This window comes from Lytechinus pictus, chromosome 9 (assembly GCF_037042905.1).
Source record: "Lytechinus pictus isolate F3 Inbred chromosome 9, Lp3.0, whole genome shotgun sequence".
Classification (NCBI taxonomy): domain Eukaryota; kingdom Metazoa; phylum Echinodermata; class Echinoidea; order Temnopleuroida; family Toxopneustidae; genus Lytechinus; species Lytechinus pictus.
This window is the reverse complement of record NC_087253.1, coordinates 21,391,255-21,408,866: the sequence shown is the minus strand read 5'-3', so window position 1 is coordinate 21,408,866 and position 17,612 is coordinate 21,391,255. Positions and strand designations below refer to the sequence as shown.

General features: G+C 37.5%; 2 protein-coding genes across 2 annotated transcripts in view; one reads left to right on the top strand and one right to left on the bottom strand.

The window, feature by feature from the left end:
• Nucleotides 1–692: 692 nt before the first annotated feature.
• Nucleotides 693–9,042, top strand: LOC129268130 (putative ankyrin repeat protein RBE_0220). Its single transcript, XM_064104399.1, has 3 exons — nt 693–707; nt 2,233–2,310; nt 2,942–9,042. The coding sequence occupies exons 1-3, from the start codon at nt 693–695 to the stop codon at nt 3,740–3,742; spliced, it is 894 nt and encodes a 297-aa protein (XP_063960469.1). The 3' UTR covers nt 3,743–9,042.
• LOC129268596 (signal peptide, CUB and EGF-like domain-containing protein 1) overlaps nt 5,041–17,612 on the bottom strand; it is a gene marked incomplete at its 5' end in the record, with an annotated part of 29,443 nt that continues 16,871 nt past the window's right edge. The window contains 7 exons of the mRNA XM_054906134.2: nt 5,041–10,550; nt 11,010–11,089; nt 11,443–11,595; nt 12,793–12,990; nt 13,415–13,576; nt 16,174–16,341; nt 17,026–17,190. Coding sequence (XP_054762109.2) covers nt 10,350–10,550; nt 11,010–11,089; nt 11,443–11,595; nt 12,793–12,990; nt 13,415–13,576; nt 16,174–16,341; nt 17,026–17,190 — 1,127 coding nt within the window. The remainder of the gene's footprint in view (nt 10,551–11,009; nt 11,090–11,442; nt 11,596–12,792; nt 12,991–13,414; nt 13,577–16,173; nt 16,342–17,025; nt 17,191–17,612) is intronic.

Sequence of the window (17,612 nt, the reverse complement as noted above, 5' to 3'; positions counted from 1 at the left end):
ATGTTTTAAATCAAGAATAACAATAAAAACACTACTGGGTAGCCTTAAATATTATATTCCTTGACTAGAATCCCACTCCTGACACCAAATTATGTAAGGTTCAAACTAATATACTTTTCTGTAGTCAAGGAGCCAAACAAAAACATAGTCAAACAGGCTTTATAGAATGACTGGAGATATATATATTCAAGGCTATAAAGATACAAGGCTATAAAGGCAACAAAAATGTAATATCACAACTTGGACAGAATCAGAAAGCAAACTCAAATAATGTATTAAATAACATTAAATAAAAATAGATCGGTCAGTATCCACAAGGAGAACCAAACAAAATAAAAGGAAGCAGTTTGTGTGTCTTTTTGTCTGATATGGAGATAACGGTAGCGAAAGAAGTGTAGAATCTCTCCTAAATAAATGTCTCAATCGATCAGGATAATATTTCAACAAGGGATCCAAAACTAATGAAGATACTCCGGATAGCGTCTCTTATCCAGTGTCGACCAAAACGAATGTTCACGATCAAAGAACATAAATCAGGATAGCGTCTTAATTGATTCCAATTTCCAAATGATTTTGATTCCAATAATTGACTTTAAAAAAATACTCACAAGCTGGATAGCGTCTACCAATGATGTTCTAACTCCAACACCAACGTTTGGATACAGAGGTGCAAATAAGTTCTGTATAACTCTATGTCTTCTTCTAAGGCAAATTCCAGGATAAAAATGAATAAATTGCCCAAAATGCTCAATATACGATTCACCACAATATTAAATATTCCACGACTGCTAAACTGTGTCCTCTTTCTCTTCACATCCAATCCAACTCTGTCCAATCCTTTTCAAAGCAAAAAAATGTATCTCCACTGTTCCATTCATGTAGCAGCTCTCCATGCCACGTCATAAGTCCTGTTCTCTTTTTGTACTAAAATACTGACCATCTTGTGTTTCCCCTAATTCTACTGCCATACAAGACTAAGTTAATAAACTATACACAACAAAATATCTCAGTCTAAACAGATCTACACTATCCTACACTGACATTCCATAGACTTTCTGACCATGAGCTTATACCGAGACTAAACTAATCCTATTTCATTACAAACTATGCTGACCCAAATGGGAACACTGCCCAGTGACCGTCTGTTGGCCTCGGGTCGACCACCCTACCCATAAACCTGTTAGAGCTAAACATAAACACATTCAAGGATAATGTAGAGGGGAGTGAAGGGGGGGGGGAGTGAGAGTGTTGCCTATTACCAAATATTCTGATCATTATGGAAAGGTCTATACTTTACACTTCTACTACTACAACTACTACTACTACTTCTTCTTCTTCTACTACTACTACATCTACTACTACAGCTGCTACTACTACTACTAACTACGACTACTACTATCACTACTCCCACTACTTCTACTACTACTACTTCTACTACTGCTACTACTTCTTCTCCTAATAATACTACTACTAGTACTACTACTACTACGACGACGACGACGACTACTATCACCACTTCTACTACTTCTACTACTGCTACTACTTCTTCTACTACTAATACTACTACTACGACGACGACTACTTCTTATACTGGTGCTACTACTTCTGCTACTACTTCTACCCTTTCTACTACTACTACTACTACTACTACTACTACTACTACTACTACGACTACTACGACTACTACTACTACTATACTACTACTACTACTACCACCACCACTACTACTACTACTACTACTACTACTTCTACTTCTTCTTCATCGTCTTCTTCTTCTTCTACTGCTGCTGCTACTACTATTACTACTACTACTACTGCACTGCTTCTACTTCTACTACTACTACTACTACTACTACTTCTACTATTACTATGCTGCTGCTGTTTCTGCTGCTACTTCTGCTACTCTTACTACTTGTGCTACTAGATTATAATCACTGGGACTATAAAACTCCCACTACCATTTCTACCATCAATATTTCAATATTTTGTGCTGCACTCGACACAGGTGAGGTAAATGGGTACCTGGCAGGAATTCATTCCTTGAAATGCCAACGCGCTGTAAAAGGCTGCGAGGCTAAAGCCAGGGTAATAATATCCAATTAAGCGCATCGGGACGCATTTGACAGTGATATGCGCTATATAAGCATGTTGGTATTATTATTATTATTATCAATATTTCAATGCGCTGTAATAACTTAACACTTACCTTTAATTCTATCTTACTCTCCTCAGGTCCGCTTTACTCCATTTATAGCTGGTGCCTGGCACGGCCATATTCATGTTATCGATGAATTACTCGAAGAATACAAGGTATATAACACTAAGTTATTATTATCATTACAGTGTATTTTATCATAATCATTATTATTTTCCTTCATGTTTGTCCACTGCCTTTGTAAAACAAATTAATTCGTATGTGACGATCTAAAAGTATTGATAGTATCAAAAATCCTAAACAGTGTTTTCTGGATTTCCAGATTACGAATTAAATTATTAATAATTTTGAGAAGAAAATGACACTAACAATATTCCGTGCTTATAAGGATAAAGACTTCCATCTCTTGGCCATTATGTGTGATTTCTTAGTGTTACTCTTTTTTGGCCAAGATGATTTTATTGCTATGGTAGGAAAAAGCAAATTAAACACAGTCCGAATACAGACCGAAGAGCTATTCCAAAATAATGATACGACTCGTCAGTCGTCAAACAACGCTTTTTTTTTGGGGGGGGGGTGACTTTTCGAGATCACGGTCTATCTCGCCAAGTAGACATAAAACTTTTTTATAAGCCAACTTGGCAATATAACGTATATCTCGCCATCTCATCAAGTCGATGGCACTTTAAAGTTTCCGCATAAAATAAGAATTCTTAAGAAACGATTATTATTTAATACCAACCCATTTTTTATCCTGCTTCTATTCTTTTGGTTTCTTATTTTCAGGTCGATGTTAATCAGGCGGGGTTTATCAACGTAGAAGGAAAGAAAGTTGAGATAACCGCTCTATGCGCCGCAATCCGACAACAGAACCTTGACATGGCCAACTGCCTCCTAGAACGAGGGGCCGATATCAACCGATGCTCTCCGCTGTCAGTGGCGTGTTACCGCGGTGACGTCACATCAATACGGTTCTTGGCGAAACATGGTGCGGACATTAACGCTAGGTTAAACAAAGAGGGCGTCACACCTTTGATGGTCGGCTGTGAGCGCTTTTCGTTGTACATTGTGCGGCTGCTGTTGAACTCCCATGCTGATCCGAGGCTGGAAGACATGGATGGGAACACCGCTCTGCATCGGCTGGCCTTGAAGCAGAGGATGTACGTCTTGAAGAACGGTCCGCTTCCGCAGATCATAGACACGCTTGTGGCGTCGGGCGCTCAGATGTCGGTCAACCAGGCAGGGCAGACACCACTCACCGCCGCGTGCGCATCCGGGAATGTTGAAGTGGCGCGCGCCATCATGTGCCTCCCGGAAGTACGTCCTGAAGAACAACTGACCGCGCAGGAAAAACTGAGGAAGAAACTTGAAAGTGACGTCATAGAACGGAATGGTTCCGACGAGTCACAGGAAGGGGAGAAGACACCGCGAAAAACGTCATGGACTCAGAAGTTCACGAATCCAAATGAACTCAGGAAGCTAAAGTGGTCTGTGAACAAGAAATCTAAGAAAACAGTCGCAGACAAAATTGAAGACATTGCAGAGAACAATGGGATGGATACGGTTCACGAGATAGCAACCCCTTGATACTTATTCAATAAAATTTATTTAATACATAACCTAATGCTCCTTGGATATTTCCAGAGTTCTACCGGCTAAAGTGCTTATATTCAATTATATTTCATCACTGTATCGTTGAAGCATATATCTACGTACAGTGCGGGGAATGGCATCTTCGTCAAAACGTTACTGGATCAAATTCAAATGGTTTAACCTTAAGGTTCAACCATAAAGGTGTTGGTTTGTTTGGGAAGTTTTGAGGTGCATGACCCCTCCCCCTTTCTATTTTTGGCCGCTGTCAATACCACCGCGAGGGAAAATGTTTTTTTTTCTAATCATATCATTTATGTAGAAACAACTTTGCGCTCACCTTTTGTCTATTGTCAAAGAAAATTTGGTGAAGCCCCTTCATGATTTTAAGCTCTTGTGGTACATCTCTTTTCATTATATCCTGCTGTATAATAAAACATTAATATTTTTATTCCAAAAAGGAATATCAACATAATCGGGATCTCTAACATGAATTGCAAGAATCCTGGCTTGCGTAAAGAGCGATATTGGGACACGCTTGTAAGGCATATATCTTGTCTTTTGTGATGGGAGGAGCAATAAAGGTCCTTCTTTGGGATGTACTTTTGTTATCATTATTTTAAATCCACGGATGAATGCATTTCATTTAATGAAGATCACTTCCTTTAAAAGGTCACCGTTGTACCGAACATACGTTGTTATCTTGTTTATCATCTATCACAATCGCTTCATGATACAATATAAACGGGTGCAAATAAAATTTGCCAGGGACTGACACGTTATCAACGAAGTAATATGGTGACATTTCACTAATGATTATTCTTTTTCTTATTTAAAGGGTACCGGTGTTGATTTAACACCAGAGAGGTGTTGAAACAACACCAGTTAAGAATCGAACCGAGATTGGTTAAACACTAATTGGTGTTGCTTAAATGCCAAATTGGTGTTAGCCTAACGCCAAACCGGTGTCACTGCAAAAGCATCGTTGTTAATTTCACACCAACTGGAGATCTACGTATGAACACGTTAGAGAACAGTAGAAATGTTAAACCAACACTAGTTATTAATCAAGATGTTGCGTTAAATATGGCTCGTGTTGTTTAGCACCTAGTTGGTGCTAACCCAAACTAAATCGGTGTTAACACTCTAGATATTAAGTGTGGTCATCAAAACCAGATACAGGTCTGGTGTACAAATTAACACTAGAGGTTTGCAGCCCCACATCTCGATCTTAGCATCAAGTACACTTTATGTAAGTTATAATAAATGCGAAAAACCACAGAGAAGGAAATCTGTTTATAGTTCATTCTTTGGCCCTTGTTTATTTGTCGTAGATTACGTTAGCGCATCAACAATTATTTACATTCATATGGCAAACAAACAAAATAATCTTGAATTTATTATGGTAAGATTTTATCACAATACTTAGATCTTGCAATACAATATCATCAACACCTTGTTTGAGATTTTTTTTTTAATGATTAATTTTTCACATTCAAATATTTGTAAGACCTAAGATGTTAAGCATAACCCCTTTTCTAACATTCATAATATTCATCCTCGATGTACATTAACAGATATGAAGATGATGATTGTTAGATTTAATAATAATACTTATTGTAATACATGATAATTATATATGATATTTTTAATAAATTTTAATAATGATAATAAAATGGTATTCTTTATAAAAAGGAGAAGGGAGGTAAATAAAATGCAGAATATATTAAACAGATATTCAAATTTGAAAAAAGATCAGAATTAAGAAAATAATAAATCGAATAAATGTCACTTAGCAAAACAGAACGTAAACATAACGAAATTAAGAAATCAATATAATTAACAAAAGTCGATAGGAATCATTAAATAATGTTATAACGATTGAAAAGAGCTGTGAAATCCATAAACTTTAAGGCCGTCACACATCTTACGCCTGGTCTACGATCCGATTTCAGACCAAATCGCAATTTGCTCATTTTCAAAAAAAGTGAATGAAAAGTATCTTTTTATTTGAGGTTAAAATTAACTTAAAGAATTGTAATGTAACATTTGATGATGATTGTAAGGTTTTATTTTGGAGTAAAGGCCAAATTAGTTTCAAATCGTAGCCAATCGTACGATTGCTATGACGTCAATACGACTAGATAAGGATGACAGTATAGTCACAGATTGAACATAGGTATTCGTATGATGATTTAGAACATTACACAGTAACATATACCATGTCTCAATAATAGTATCAATTTCTACTACGCTTTATTCCAAAATTGGGTCGCAGACCAATCGTAAGGTGTGTGATAGCCTTTAGATTGGCTTTCCAAGCTAATGTCGCAAGGACAATAATCGTTATCACATTATTACATAACTTCACAAGAGAAAACTGTGGTGTGAAGGTACACCCCTACATACAACACAAAACAAGCCACTTTACTCTGGTGTTTGGTGTTCAACATCTATGGATGTTATTGCAACGCCGTTGGTCGTTACTTTTACACTCTTACACTGCAAAATCACCGATGTTGATATAACACCAGCTCAGTATCTATATCGGTCCACACCAGAGAGGTGTTGAAACAAGCCCGGTTAAGAATAAAACGATATTGGTTTAACATTGATTGGTGTTGCTTAAATGCCAAATTGATGGTAGCCTAATGCCAAACCGGTGTTGTTTCAACACTTCTCTGGTGTGGATCGATATAGATACCAGGCTGGTGTTACATTAACACCGGCGTTTTTGCAGAATCTGGTGTTCAATCTCTCGTAACTTTAACACATCAGGGTGTGGTTCTCTAGAAGGGCCACCAAATGGTGTCAGTTTTAATGCTCAACTACAAGTGTCACATGAAATTGAAATATTTTTCAAACATATAGAATGTGTTCCACGAAAAACTTACACTCTAAAAATAAAGTGCTAATTTAGCACTTCATGTCCTTGTATGGTGACTGCACTTTGAGTGCTGATTTAGTCATTCAAATTTGAACTAGAAAATCAGCACTCAAAGTGCAGTCACTATACAGGACATTAAGTGCTGAATGAGCACTTCAATTTTTTTTAGTATAGTTCAATAAACTGTAATTATACAATTTCAAGCTACTTTTCCTCTCATGAAATAGTTTAACATCAAGACTTCAGTCTAGACGAAATTATCATGCTACAGTACACGAAAAATGCTGTTTGTATTGTGGAAAGGTGTGATATGTTTGATTGCATAGCGAAGCATAATTATACGGATATATAGTCGTGCAGAACAATATTTAAATGTCTACATACTTTGGACGCAAGAGACTGATGAAACATATTTAGCACAAGCTGGAATACTACGTCATCATCAAGATATCTATTATGATTATTATATATCACTCGGTATAAAATCTATTCTTAAATTACTGGTCCCCGTCTTATGAAAGAGTTATGATTATCTGATCGATCTCATCTATGGAAAGCCTGCGACGCCAACATCTAGAATGCTTACCCATTTGACAAAAAGGTGTTTTCTAAATATGCTGTTTTGTCATGAATGTATCGTCTTGAGAAATCAGTGTGCTCTTCATTATTTCCTACGAGATTACGCATTCATTTTTAGTATGACGAATTATGACATTAATGGCTTTCCATAGTTTAGACTGATTGGAACAATCAAAACTCGATGTGAAACAAGGTCCTGGTTTGCCCGTTGGCAATACACATGTTATACATCATGAGCTGACTCATACAGGCGGGACCGGTTAGTACAATACATGAAATATCATTAAATAAAGGCCATTTTGATGCTAATGATCAATATTGAATACACTCTGCCAATTATACTGATGGTTAATGCTATTCTTCACAAAATGAGTTATTTTAGAACTCTTAAAACGTTTATTTGTGTAACTATGACAACTATTTCGACAATTTTAACAGATACAAATTTTATGAATACATATTTTTGCACTAAATACTGATTGATAAATTATATTTTATTGAATTTTTTAATAAAATTGCTTTTTTTATCAATTCAGTTTGGGAGTGATTTTTGTTCTTCGATCTTAAGTAATAAATAATGAGTGATGTCTAGCGTTTTAGAGATTTAAAAAGGCAAAAACGTTGAGTCACAAGACTAAGATTTATTTAGACTAGCTGCCTAAAATGTTACATCTACATGTAGTCGCAATACATAATCTAATGTAAAAAAATGTTAAAATGTCACTGTCAAGATTACTTCAGCCATGTTCACACAACTTTCTAAATGTAGGCCTACATGTAACTGACAAAGCGCGTTAGACTTGTAATAGTCCATATCTATGTCATAGACTAAAGTTAACTATTATCCCCGACTCATGTGCTTCGATACTTACGAGTCTACCAGTGCAAATAGATGATATTCATGTGGTCTACAGGCCGTTGGTCTACTTTTCAGGTATGTCAATACCACCTGGGATAAACCCATTTGTTCCACTATTAATTTGGTCTTATAGCCGTTCAGTCTACGCTAGACTTGGTCTAATACTCAGGTATTCTAATTCTCATTTAGTCTAATGTCGAGTTAGTCTAATTTCCACTTTGTCTAATTATTCTTTTTCTTCTTTGTCACATGAAACTTTGATTCATAAACAGTTCATCTAAAAGTGGTCTATTAGATGACATTGGTATAGCCTGGAAATTCGACACTAAGCCAAATAGATATTACTTAACTGGGTTTAACCACAATATAAATTAGATAACAATTACATGGTAAATTGTCAAATTAGAGCAAATACTAAGTAGACGTTATGGTTCTAGACGAACTAGCATTAGACCATGCCGGATGAGACCAAATGAAAAGTAGCCGCCGAAGTGGATGTAGACCAGGGGCCCATCTTACAAAGAGTTGCGATTGATTCGATCAATCGCACAATCAACTATGGAAAGCCAACAGAGTCAACATTTGAAAATGCATGTTTGTTCAAAATTGCTTCTAGATATGAATGTATATGCATAAATTCATTGATTTCTTGACAATATGATGTGTTCTCCTTTGTTTACAAAGGACATTTTGCAAATTTCCTGTAGAAAAAATTATGACACTGATGGATTTCCATAGAGTTATGATTGATTGGATCAATCGTAACTCTTTGTAAGACGGGGGCCCATGTGGCAATATACTATATAAATGCTCTATGCACATCACCGTAAATGAGTTTAAATATAGCTCGACATAGTATACATTTACAGTACAGGCCTTAGGCTCAGCGCAGGTGAACAACACTAAACCACCATGGAAACATGAAAAATAAAGAAATTTACAATGAAAATGTACAGAATAATTAAATATCTTTTCTCTTTAAAATACAAATTTCCTCTCTTTAATGCCACGCCTAGACAAGAAGGAATAATACTAGAAGTACGTATTCGTTAAGTACTTAAATATTTGGTGGTACTGTATAACTGTCATTGGCACATAAACAAATTAAAAAGAGCCATCAACAAGAAACATTCTCAATGATTGATACAATATGGGTTAAAAAAGGTTCTTCCTCTTTCTCCTTTTTCATTATAATAATATATCCCTCCAAAATTAAACAAAAATACACTTTCTTTTCAACTAACAATTTCGCTAGAATTTAAATTGATGAAATTAATTAAATAACCGATCATGGTGCATACGGAAAAGTAAAAATTTAGTGACGAAAGCGTCATACTCATTGAACATGATTTATACAAAATGAATCACAAAAATACATGTTGGGTAAAACAAAGTCTTCAGGTTATCGAACGACAAGTGGTAATGTTGGGGAAACGAGATAACTTAGCATTTTGAAAAGACTGGGGAATTCTGTTTTCTAGAATCTAAGAACTTTTCCTTGCCAAATAAAATAGTAACAAAACTGCTGAGGTGGGGGGAAAACCTTTGTTTACAAGTCGAGAGTTAAAACCGCTATAAACCTTGCTTCCAGGGAGGGATCAATTCAAAGTTAGTTGGGCATGTTGATCCAATTTTATAACAACGCCCGCCTGACGAACGGAAGGTCGCAAGTTCTGAGTCATACTGAGTCATAACAAAGACTTGAAAATGAGACTCTCTTCTATCAAGGCGCTACGTATTTTGGAACGGAGAAGGGTATGTTATGCAGAACCAATTGGGAGAACAGTCCATAAGAGCTGAAATGGCTACCCTGGGTAAAATATGAAGTTATAACTTTTTTATAATAGGTCAAAATGCCACTAGAAACTAGATGACGCTTGTAACAAGCAGGTGTCATCTTCAAGTAGCAGTTAGAAGAATGACCTTAAAGGTTGGCCCAAAGACTATAGACTGGCAGAACTGCCAACTTTTTTACCCCGCTTTCAGGAAAAAATTACTGAAATAGGAGGGGAACTTTCTTAAATACACACAAACCAATGAAAGCGATCAATGTATTAATCAGGGAGACGTTGACAATATGCAGTTTTCACTCGAAAATCCGTCGATTTTCAGGGAGCCTCCTTGACAATCCCTGCCTGACAGGCAGACTTGGCAGCCCTGGACTGGTCGATAGGGAAGACAGTCAATATTTGACAAAGCAAAGCGGTAGAACACAAGCACAGGGGACACAGTTCGTTCTAGATCATCCTAGCTTCGCAATGACATGGCAGGACAGAATGTTAATCCCATGTACCGGAAGTTACTAGATCCTTGTGACCAGGAGGGAACATCTCCTCCGGATAGAGGAACCTGGCCACCTTATTCCTTAGGAGTTTGATGAAGGAACGTGGTAGGATCGACCTTGATTCTTCTAGTCTGTAGTTGTCGTATATCTCGGGATGTGCTATGACCTCTAATAATGCTGTTAGGACCTCTTTATTCTACACAGTAAAGTCAAATAATAAAATAAAAATATTTATATTACATTCAGGAGTACAAAATAACATGTGAGATAATGATACTTTATTTCGATTGTTAAATGGTGCTTATTGCATCAGAACGACATATGTTAGTACTTTACCGCTGCATCATTAGGCCCTACCCCGGTCATTAGATTCTTGCTTGCCCGCTTAAGATACATGCATAATCTCCACTCCTTGGGTAGTATTCCAGCAATTGCTGAGCAAATGACATGTTAAGATCTGAGATAACAAGTGTGAACTATTTGGGCAGACTTTTATCCCCCATGCCGCTTTCCCGACAACCCAGGTGACATAAAGAAAACTCTATAGTTTTATTCCAATGCAGATTTTGGTACATACGGTTTGATATGTCTGAACAGATCTACGGCAGTTTCCGGTGGTGCTTCATTAAACCAAAATGATATTGATTATACAAACCTTTAGAATTTCTTGGTGATACTCTGATTCATATAGCCTTCCATCCCCCACGATGTCTTTCATTAGATCTTCATACGTTTCTGAAAGAGGCAGAGTAAACAGCTCGTCAAATTAAGCATCCAGCTCAGGATCATACCTATAAAATCTATTTAAAGAGGGTATTGGCATTTTAAAGACCTAAATAAGGTCTCCTAATTTATGAGTGAGATTTGATACTTAAAATTTGAGATTCCTTCCACAAAATTCACAAATTAGCTCCAAGTAACAATACATGGTCAAAATATAAGAGTTAATATCTGGGTTAATATCAATTAAAAAAAGTGCATAAATAAATTCTCGTGATCGGGGGGATTATAATAACCTAAAAGCTTTGGTGATTTATGAGTATTCTTGTGGTCAAGGCAGTATGAAATCAGCTACATTGTCAACTTACCATCGTACATTGCGTAGTGTATTCGGAAGCCTTTGGCTGCATGTGCTGCGTCCGTTGTGAACCTGATCCACACTCGTTTAGATTGTGCAAGGAACGCGATGGGACGCGTAACATTCTCACACGTCTCAAATGAAGTTGTAGAATAAGGCGATGCTGCAAGAAAAGGGAAATACCAAAATGCATCAACCCTGCTGGAAAGAACAGTGTCAGAGTGTTCACAGTGTGCTCAAAGTGTGTTTTTGATGTGTTCTTAGTGTGTTTACAGTATGTTCTTAGTGTGTTCACAGTGTGTTCACATTGTGTTCTTAGTGTGTTTACATTGTGTTCTTAGTGTGGTCATATTGTGTTCTTAGGGTTTTCACAATGCGCTTACAGTGTGTTCACAGTGTGTTCTTAGTGTGTTCAAATGTGTTCGTATTGTGGTCAAACTGTGTTCTTAATGTGGTCACATTGTGTTCTTAGGATGTTCACAGTGTGTTACATTGTAATCACAATGTATTCATGTGTTTTTTATGTGCTCTTGATGTTCACAGTATGTTTTTAGTGTGTTCACAGTGTGTTTACAGTGTGTTCATAGTGTGTTTAAATGTATTTTTGATGTGTTCTAGTGTGCTCTCAATTTTTTTTCGAAGTGCGTCTTGATGTGTTCTTGGTGTGTTCACAGCATGTTTAGTGTGTTTACAGTGTGTTCACAGTGTGTTTACAGTGCTCACAGTGTGTTCATAGTGTGTTTACAGTGTTCACAGTGTATTCACAGTGTGTTCATAGTGTGTTTACAGTGTTCACAGTGTGTTTACAGCGTGTTCGCAATGTGTTTACAGTGTGTTCACAGTGTGATAACAGTGTGTTCACAGTGTAATAACAGTACATGTTCACTGTGTGTTCAGTGTGTTCTTAATGTGTTCACAGTGTGTTCATAGTGAGTACTCAGAATATACAGAGTGTGTTCAAAGTGTATTCACAGTGTGTTCAGTGTGTTCACAATGAGTCCACATTGTATTCAGTGTGTTCACAGCATGTTCAAAGTATGTTCATATAGTAGACATAATTATTTCCAAGAGATAATTTCTTAACTTTCCCAGATTTTTTTTTAGGGGGAAAAACAATTTCCATTTTTTCTGACTGTTATGATAGTATACAACGCTTAGAAACAATATATTAAGCGGTAAATAAATGTTGCATATTATGGTGATTATAATGTTTATATTGTTGCTATTATTACTTTTTTAGTAACATTGATATCATTATTCTAAATACTATCATCATTACTATAATTTTTATTTTCAACGATATTATTGCTATAAATATGATTATCATTATTATAATTGCGGGGATATTAAAAAATCTTACCTGTTTTTCTAATGACCACAATGTCACCGCATTGGTCCTCTCTTCGTAGGAAGATCTCTGAAACTACAAAGATGACCTTTCGACCCTTTGGTGGTTTGATATGCCATGTGCAGTCTACATTGGCAGGGTAATCCCCAGGAAAGTTTGGTGTCTCGATGTATCCGACGTACTGGCCAATTTCAGCTCTGCATGTCGTATCTGAATAAAGGAGAAGACAATAATGGAAGCACTATAACACACAACGCATTTTAGATAAAATCGAGAACTTACAAAATAATGATTCACTGGATGAATAACTACAAAGTGAGAAATGCATTGACATAATTATCATCATTGCTATCGATGATGATACAGAATGATCATACAGAAGTAAATCAGACTGTCAAAATAATATTAAATGGGCTTACTGATTTTTCAGTAATAACTGATTTTTTCAGTTATTTTCAAAATGTTACAATGAAATTCATTTTCAAGTAGCTCTTCTTTTCTTTGTATTATGCCACAATCACACCTCCTATACTGTCTTCAATCAGACCAAAGATTGGCCACTTTTGAAATAAAAAGTAATAGCTTTATTCAGTCTGGAGTCGGTTTCACAGGTGCGACGTGTGGCGGAAAGTACCTTTGCACTGATCTCCATCAGCGACTCCATTTTCATCCGTGGTGGTGTTGCCAGGGCAACGGATGCAGTAGTTCATAGCTGGGTGTGGTTGATACCATCCTCTGTGGCATCTCTCGCAGGAGTGGGTTGTGACGTTATAATACGTGCCAGGTCCACAGTGTTCTGCATCAAAGGATTTAAAATTCCATTCTCAATCATCTTCTTTCATCATAAACATTAATTTTCAATTCTGAATATATCTCAATTCTGCATAACAAACTTAATTTATCATATGCATTTAACTTCATGTGTGGCTGCTGTGTCCTCAAGCATAAACAATAAACATTAGTTGAGTATTTCAGATTTTTCTCGTGTTAACATTTCATTTATCTACATTTTGTACTGAGCGTAGTAATGATTAATTCATTGCTTCCATTTGTCTATTTTATTTATGCTGTATATCCTTTATCCACGATAAGATGCAGTCTTGATTTACACCTATGTTACTATGCATTAAATTTTAGTCTTTTTTTAAACAAATTTTATGTGTAAATATTATGTCTTTTTTATACATGACAAAGATGAAAAACAGTGTCCTGGGTTCTGTAACACAAAGATTAGTGATTAATTGTACACTTGATTTTTACGACTGATTGTACATTGTAGTCAATGGAATCAGTCGTAGAAAAATGTTTAAAGATCATTGCTAAGCTTTGTGTTACGGACCACTGATCTTGATATCCTGTTTAAATATATTTGAATGAAATAAAATAAATATCATTGTTTATATTGAGTGTTTCTTTTGCAATTATAGAATATTGAATGTATCACAGTTAAAGCATCGTCTATTTCATTTTGCTTTTTGACCCATATTTGAAAATTCTTTGTTCTAATACACTACTCAAAAAAAGTTAAGGACCACTTTTTAAAACGTACATAAAGATTTTATACAAGGTGTTTTATTTCTGGAAATACCTCAGTACAACTGTCCTAAATGTCCTTAAACACGCTGTAATCAATTTCACGCATGGGTGGTTTCAGTTGTTGCACAATGTCTCTCGCATCACTGCACATCCTGAAAAGTGGGCCCCGAGGGGTATCAGCTACCGACATGAAGTGGTAAAAACGAATGTCTGAGTGTCTTTCAGGCAGTTCAGTAACGAGTGTGACCACCTCCTGCAGCAATAACGGCTTCACAGCGCTGTCTCATGGAGCTGATGAGGCGATTGATGTCTCTGACGTCCAGTGCATCCCATGCAGCCTCCAGAGCCACACCCAGCTGCTGCAGTCCAAGTGGATGGGCTTCGAGCTGCTCGAGACTCCTCCCCATCATGTCCCAGACGTGCTCTATCGGGTTTAAGTCCGGGGACCTCGCTGGCCACTCCATACGCTCAATCCCCTGGCTCTCAAGGAACTCGGTCACCACCCTAGCTCGGTGGGCACGGGCATTGTCATCCATGAAAATGATGTTTTGTCCCACATTTTCTGCAAATGGCACCACTATAGGTTCAAGGACCTCATCCCTGTACCTCACTCCTGTCATTGCTCCCCCTGGGACCACGTAGAGACGAGTACGGTTGGCGTAGGTGATGCCTCCCCACACCATGACGCTGCCTCCCCCATAACGGTCATGTTCTGCAATACAGGGGTCTGCAAATCTCTCTCCTGGTCGCCTCCAGACTCTCGAACGTCCATCATTGTGGTCAAGGGAAAATCTGCTCTCATCTGTGAACAGAACTCTACGCCATTGCTGTCTGGTCCATCTGACATGCTCCCGGGCCCAGTTGAGACGAATTCTTCTGTGAGCAGGGGTGAGTGGGACACACTGAGCTGGTCGTCTGGCATGCATATTGGCTCTGTGAAGTCGGTTACGGATTGTTTGAGTGGAAACAATCACTCCAGTTGCTGCAGCGAAGTCATTGTTGAGGCGGCGTGCACTGTGAAAGCGGTTGCGGAGGCTGAGATTCGTCAAGTAGCGATCATCTCTAGGGGTTGTCGAAACTGGTCGGCCACTGCGGGGTCTCTCGGAGTATAGCCCTGTCTCTCGGCGTCTTTGATTTGCTCTGCTAATGACACTGTGTGACACGCCCATCATTCTGGCTACTCTTCGCTGACTGAGGCCAGCTTCCAGCATCCCTAGGGCTCTGGCTACATCTGTTTCACTTAGGTGGTGTCTTGGCATTGCTGTTGTAGGCAAGTTGTTGATTGTACAGACTAAAGACGGAAAATGCTTTGGAAGACACTTGTCTTATGGCCCACTGCAATGATGCCAGAGACATCATGAAAGAACTGCATGTGTGAAATTGATGTCATTGTGTTTGATGGCATTCTGGACAGCTGTATCTTGGCATTGCTATTGTCAGCAAGTTGTTGATTGTAGAGACTAAAGACAGAAAATGCATTTGAATCCACATTTGTACCACTTCACAATGGGCCCACTTTTCAGGATATGCAATAATGCGAGAGACATCATGCAACAACTGAAACCACCCATGTGTGAAATTGTTACAGGGTGTTTGAGGAGATTCAAGACAGCCATATTCGGGTATTTCTAGAAATACAACACCCGGTTTGAAAATTGTATACACACATTAAAAAGTGGTCCTTAACTTTTTTTGAGTAGTGTATATGAAATATTTTCTTCTGTTATTACATTATCATATTTTGACAAGTTTCAGCAAACACACATTTAAGCAATAATCAATGTGATAAATCCTAGATTCAGCCCCTATGATCAACCGCTATGTTTCATTATGTTCAAGGTACGAACCCTTTCTTACCTTTTGCTAGACAGTCAGCAAATGATGTAGCTCCGTAGAACCGGGTCAGTAGTCCGCCGTTACATGGTAGGCAATGAGTACGACCAGACTCAGGTTGATAAGACCCTACTGGACACGGGTCACATGGCTGGAAACCATCTACAGAGTGCTCTCCAGGTCGGCATTGACCTATGGCACAAGGATTGTAAGAATATTGATGATGACAATTCTTATTTACCAAGGGTGGTAACGACATATTTGCTCTTACACAAGTATTCCTCTGCTAATTTCTCTGAAGATGAAGATATAAAGGGACTGTTAAGATTGTGATGGGGATTTGGGTTCGGAATAATGCGAAGATAAGGACCGAGGTTTAGGTAATAAGGTTTAAAGCTGGATTTATGTTTGGGTTAATGAATTCACTTTTCACTAGAAGCTATTACCGCGGGAGCTGATGTCATGGAAGAGTCTACAGTCTTATACCTGGAACACCAGATAAGAAGGCATGAGATGTATGAAAGAAAGAAAAAGATGCAACTCCAGAAAACTCAACTTTTTTGTCGTTTATAATCACAATATTGCCTCTGACAAATTAAAAAAACAATTACAAAAATAAATAATAGTAACAAAAAATAATTAAAAAATCATTAAAATAGAAAATGCTTGGGATATTAATTTTGATATATTTTTCATAGTAACATCATTAAATGTCTCATTCATAATAATCATACACACACCCCACACACACACACCCACCCTCACACCTCCATACACACACACACACACACACACAAGGATCAAAGATAAAGAACAATAGCAAAAAAGGAAAGAAAGAGAGAGAGAGAGACAAGATAAAAGGGAAATTAACCATACCTCCACATTCTGTTATATGACGGGCCCCCGTCACATCAAACTGTTGATCCTGCTGGGGGCACATGCGGCATTCTAACTGTCCTTCCTCATCCTGATAAGTGCCCGCTGCACAGGGTAGACAGCCCCCACTCCGTGCATGGTAATACGTACCCATGCTGCACGCCACTATATTATGAATTAACAGAATTAAAGCGATTAATATCGAATTAAAAGGGCATTAAATTTCAGCTTTTATGTGCTGATTTGACTATTGATATTCGTTTTTATTTATTTTATACCGCACGCATCTGGAAATTTTAGTGCGACTCTAAAGACGACCGCACACCTTACGATTGGTCTGCGACCCGATTTTTTGAATAAAATGTAGTAAAATTTGATGCTGATATTGAGACTTGGAATATCTTACTGTGTAATGTTCTAAATCATCGTACGAATACCTGTGTTCAAATCTGTGACTGTGCTATCATCCTTCTTAGAATAAAAGCGAATTTAATATCTAGTCGTAATGACGTCATAGCAGTCGTACGATTGCCTTTGAAACTAATTTGGCCTTTACTCTAAAATAAAGGCTTGTAATCTTTCAAAAT

Bases quoted from the DNA above. Each gene is read 5' to 3' on its own strand.
- LOC129268130 (XM_064104399.1), top strand. The intron at 2,311-2,941 runs GTATATAACACT...TCTTATTTTCAG, and splicing joins AATTACTCGAAGAATACAAG to GTCGATGTTAATCAGGCGGG.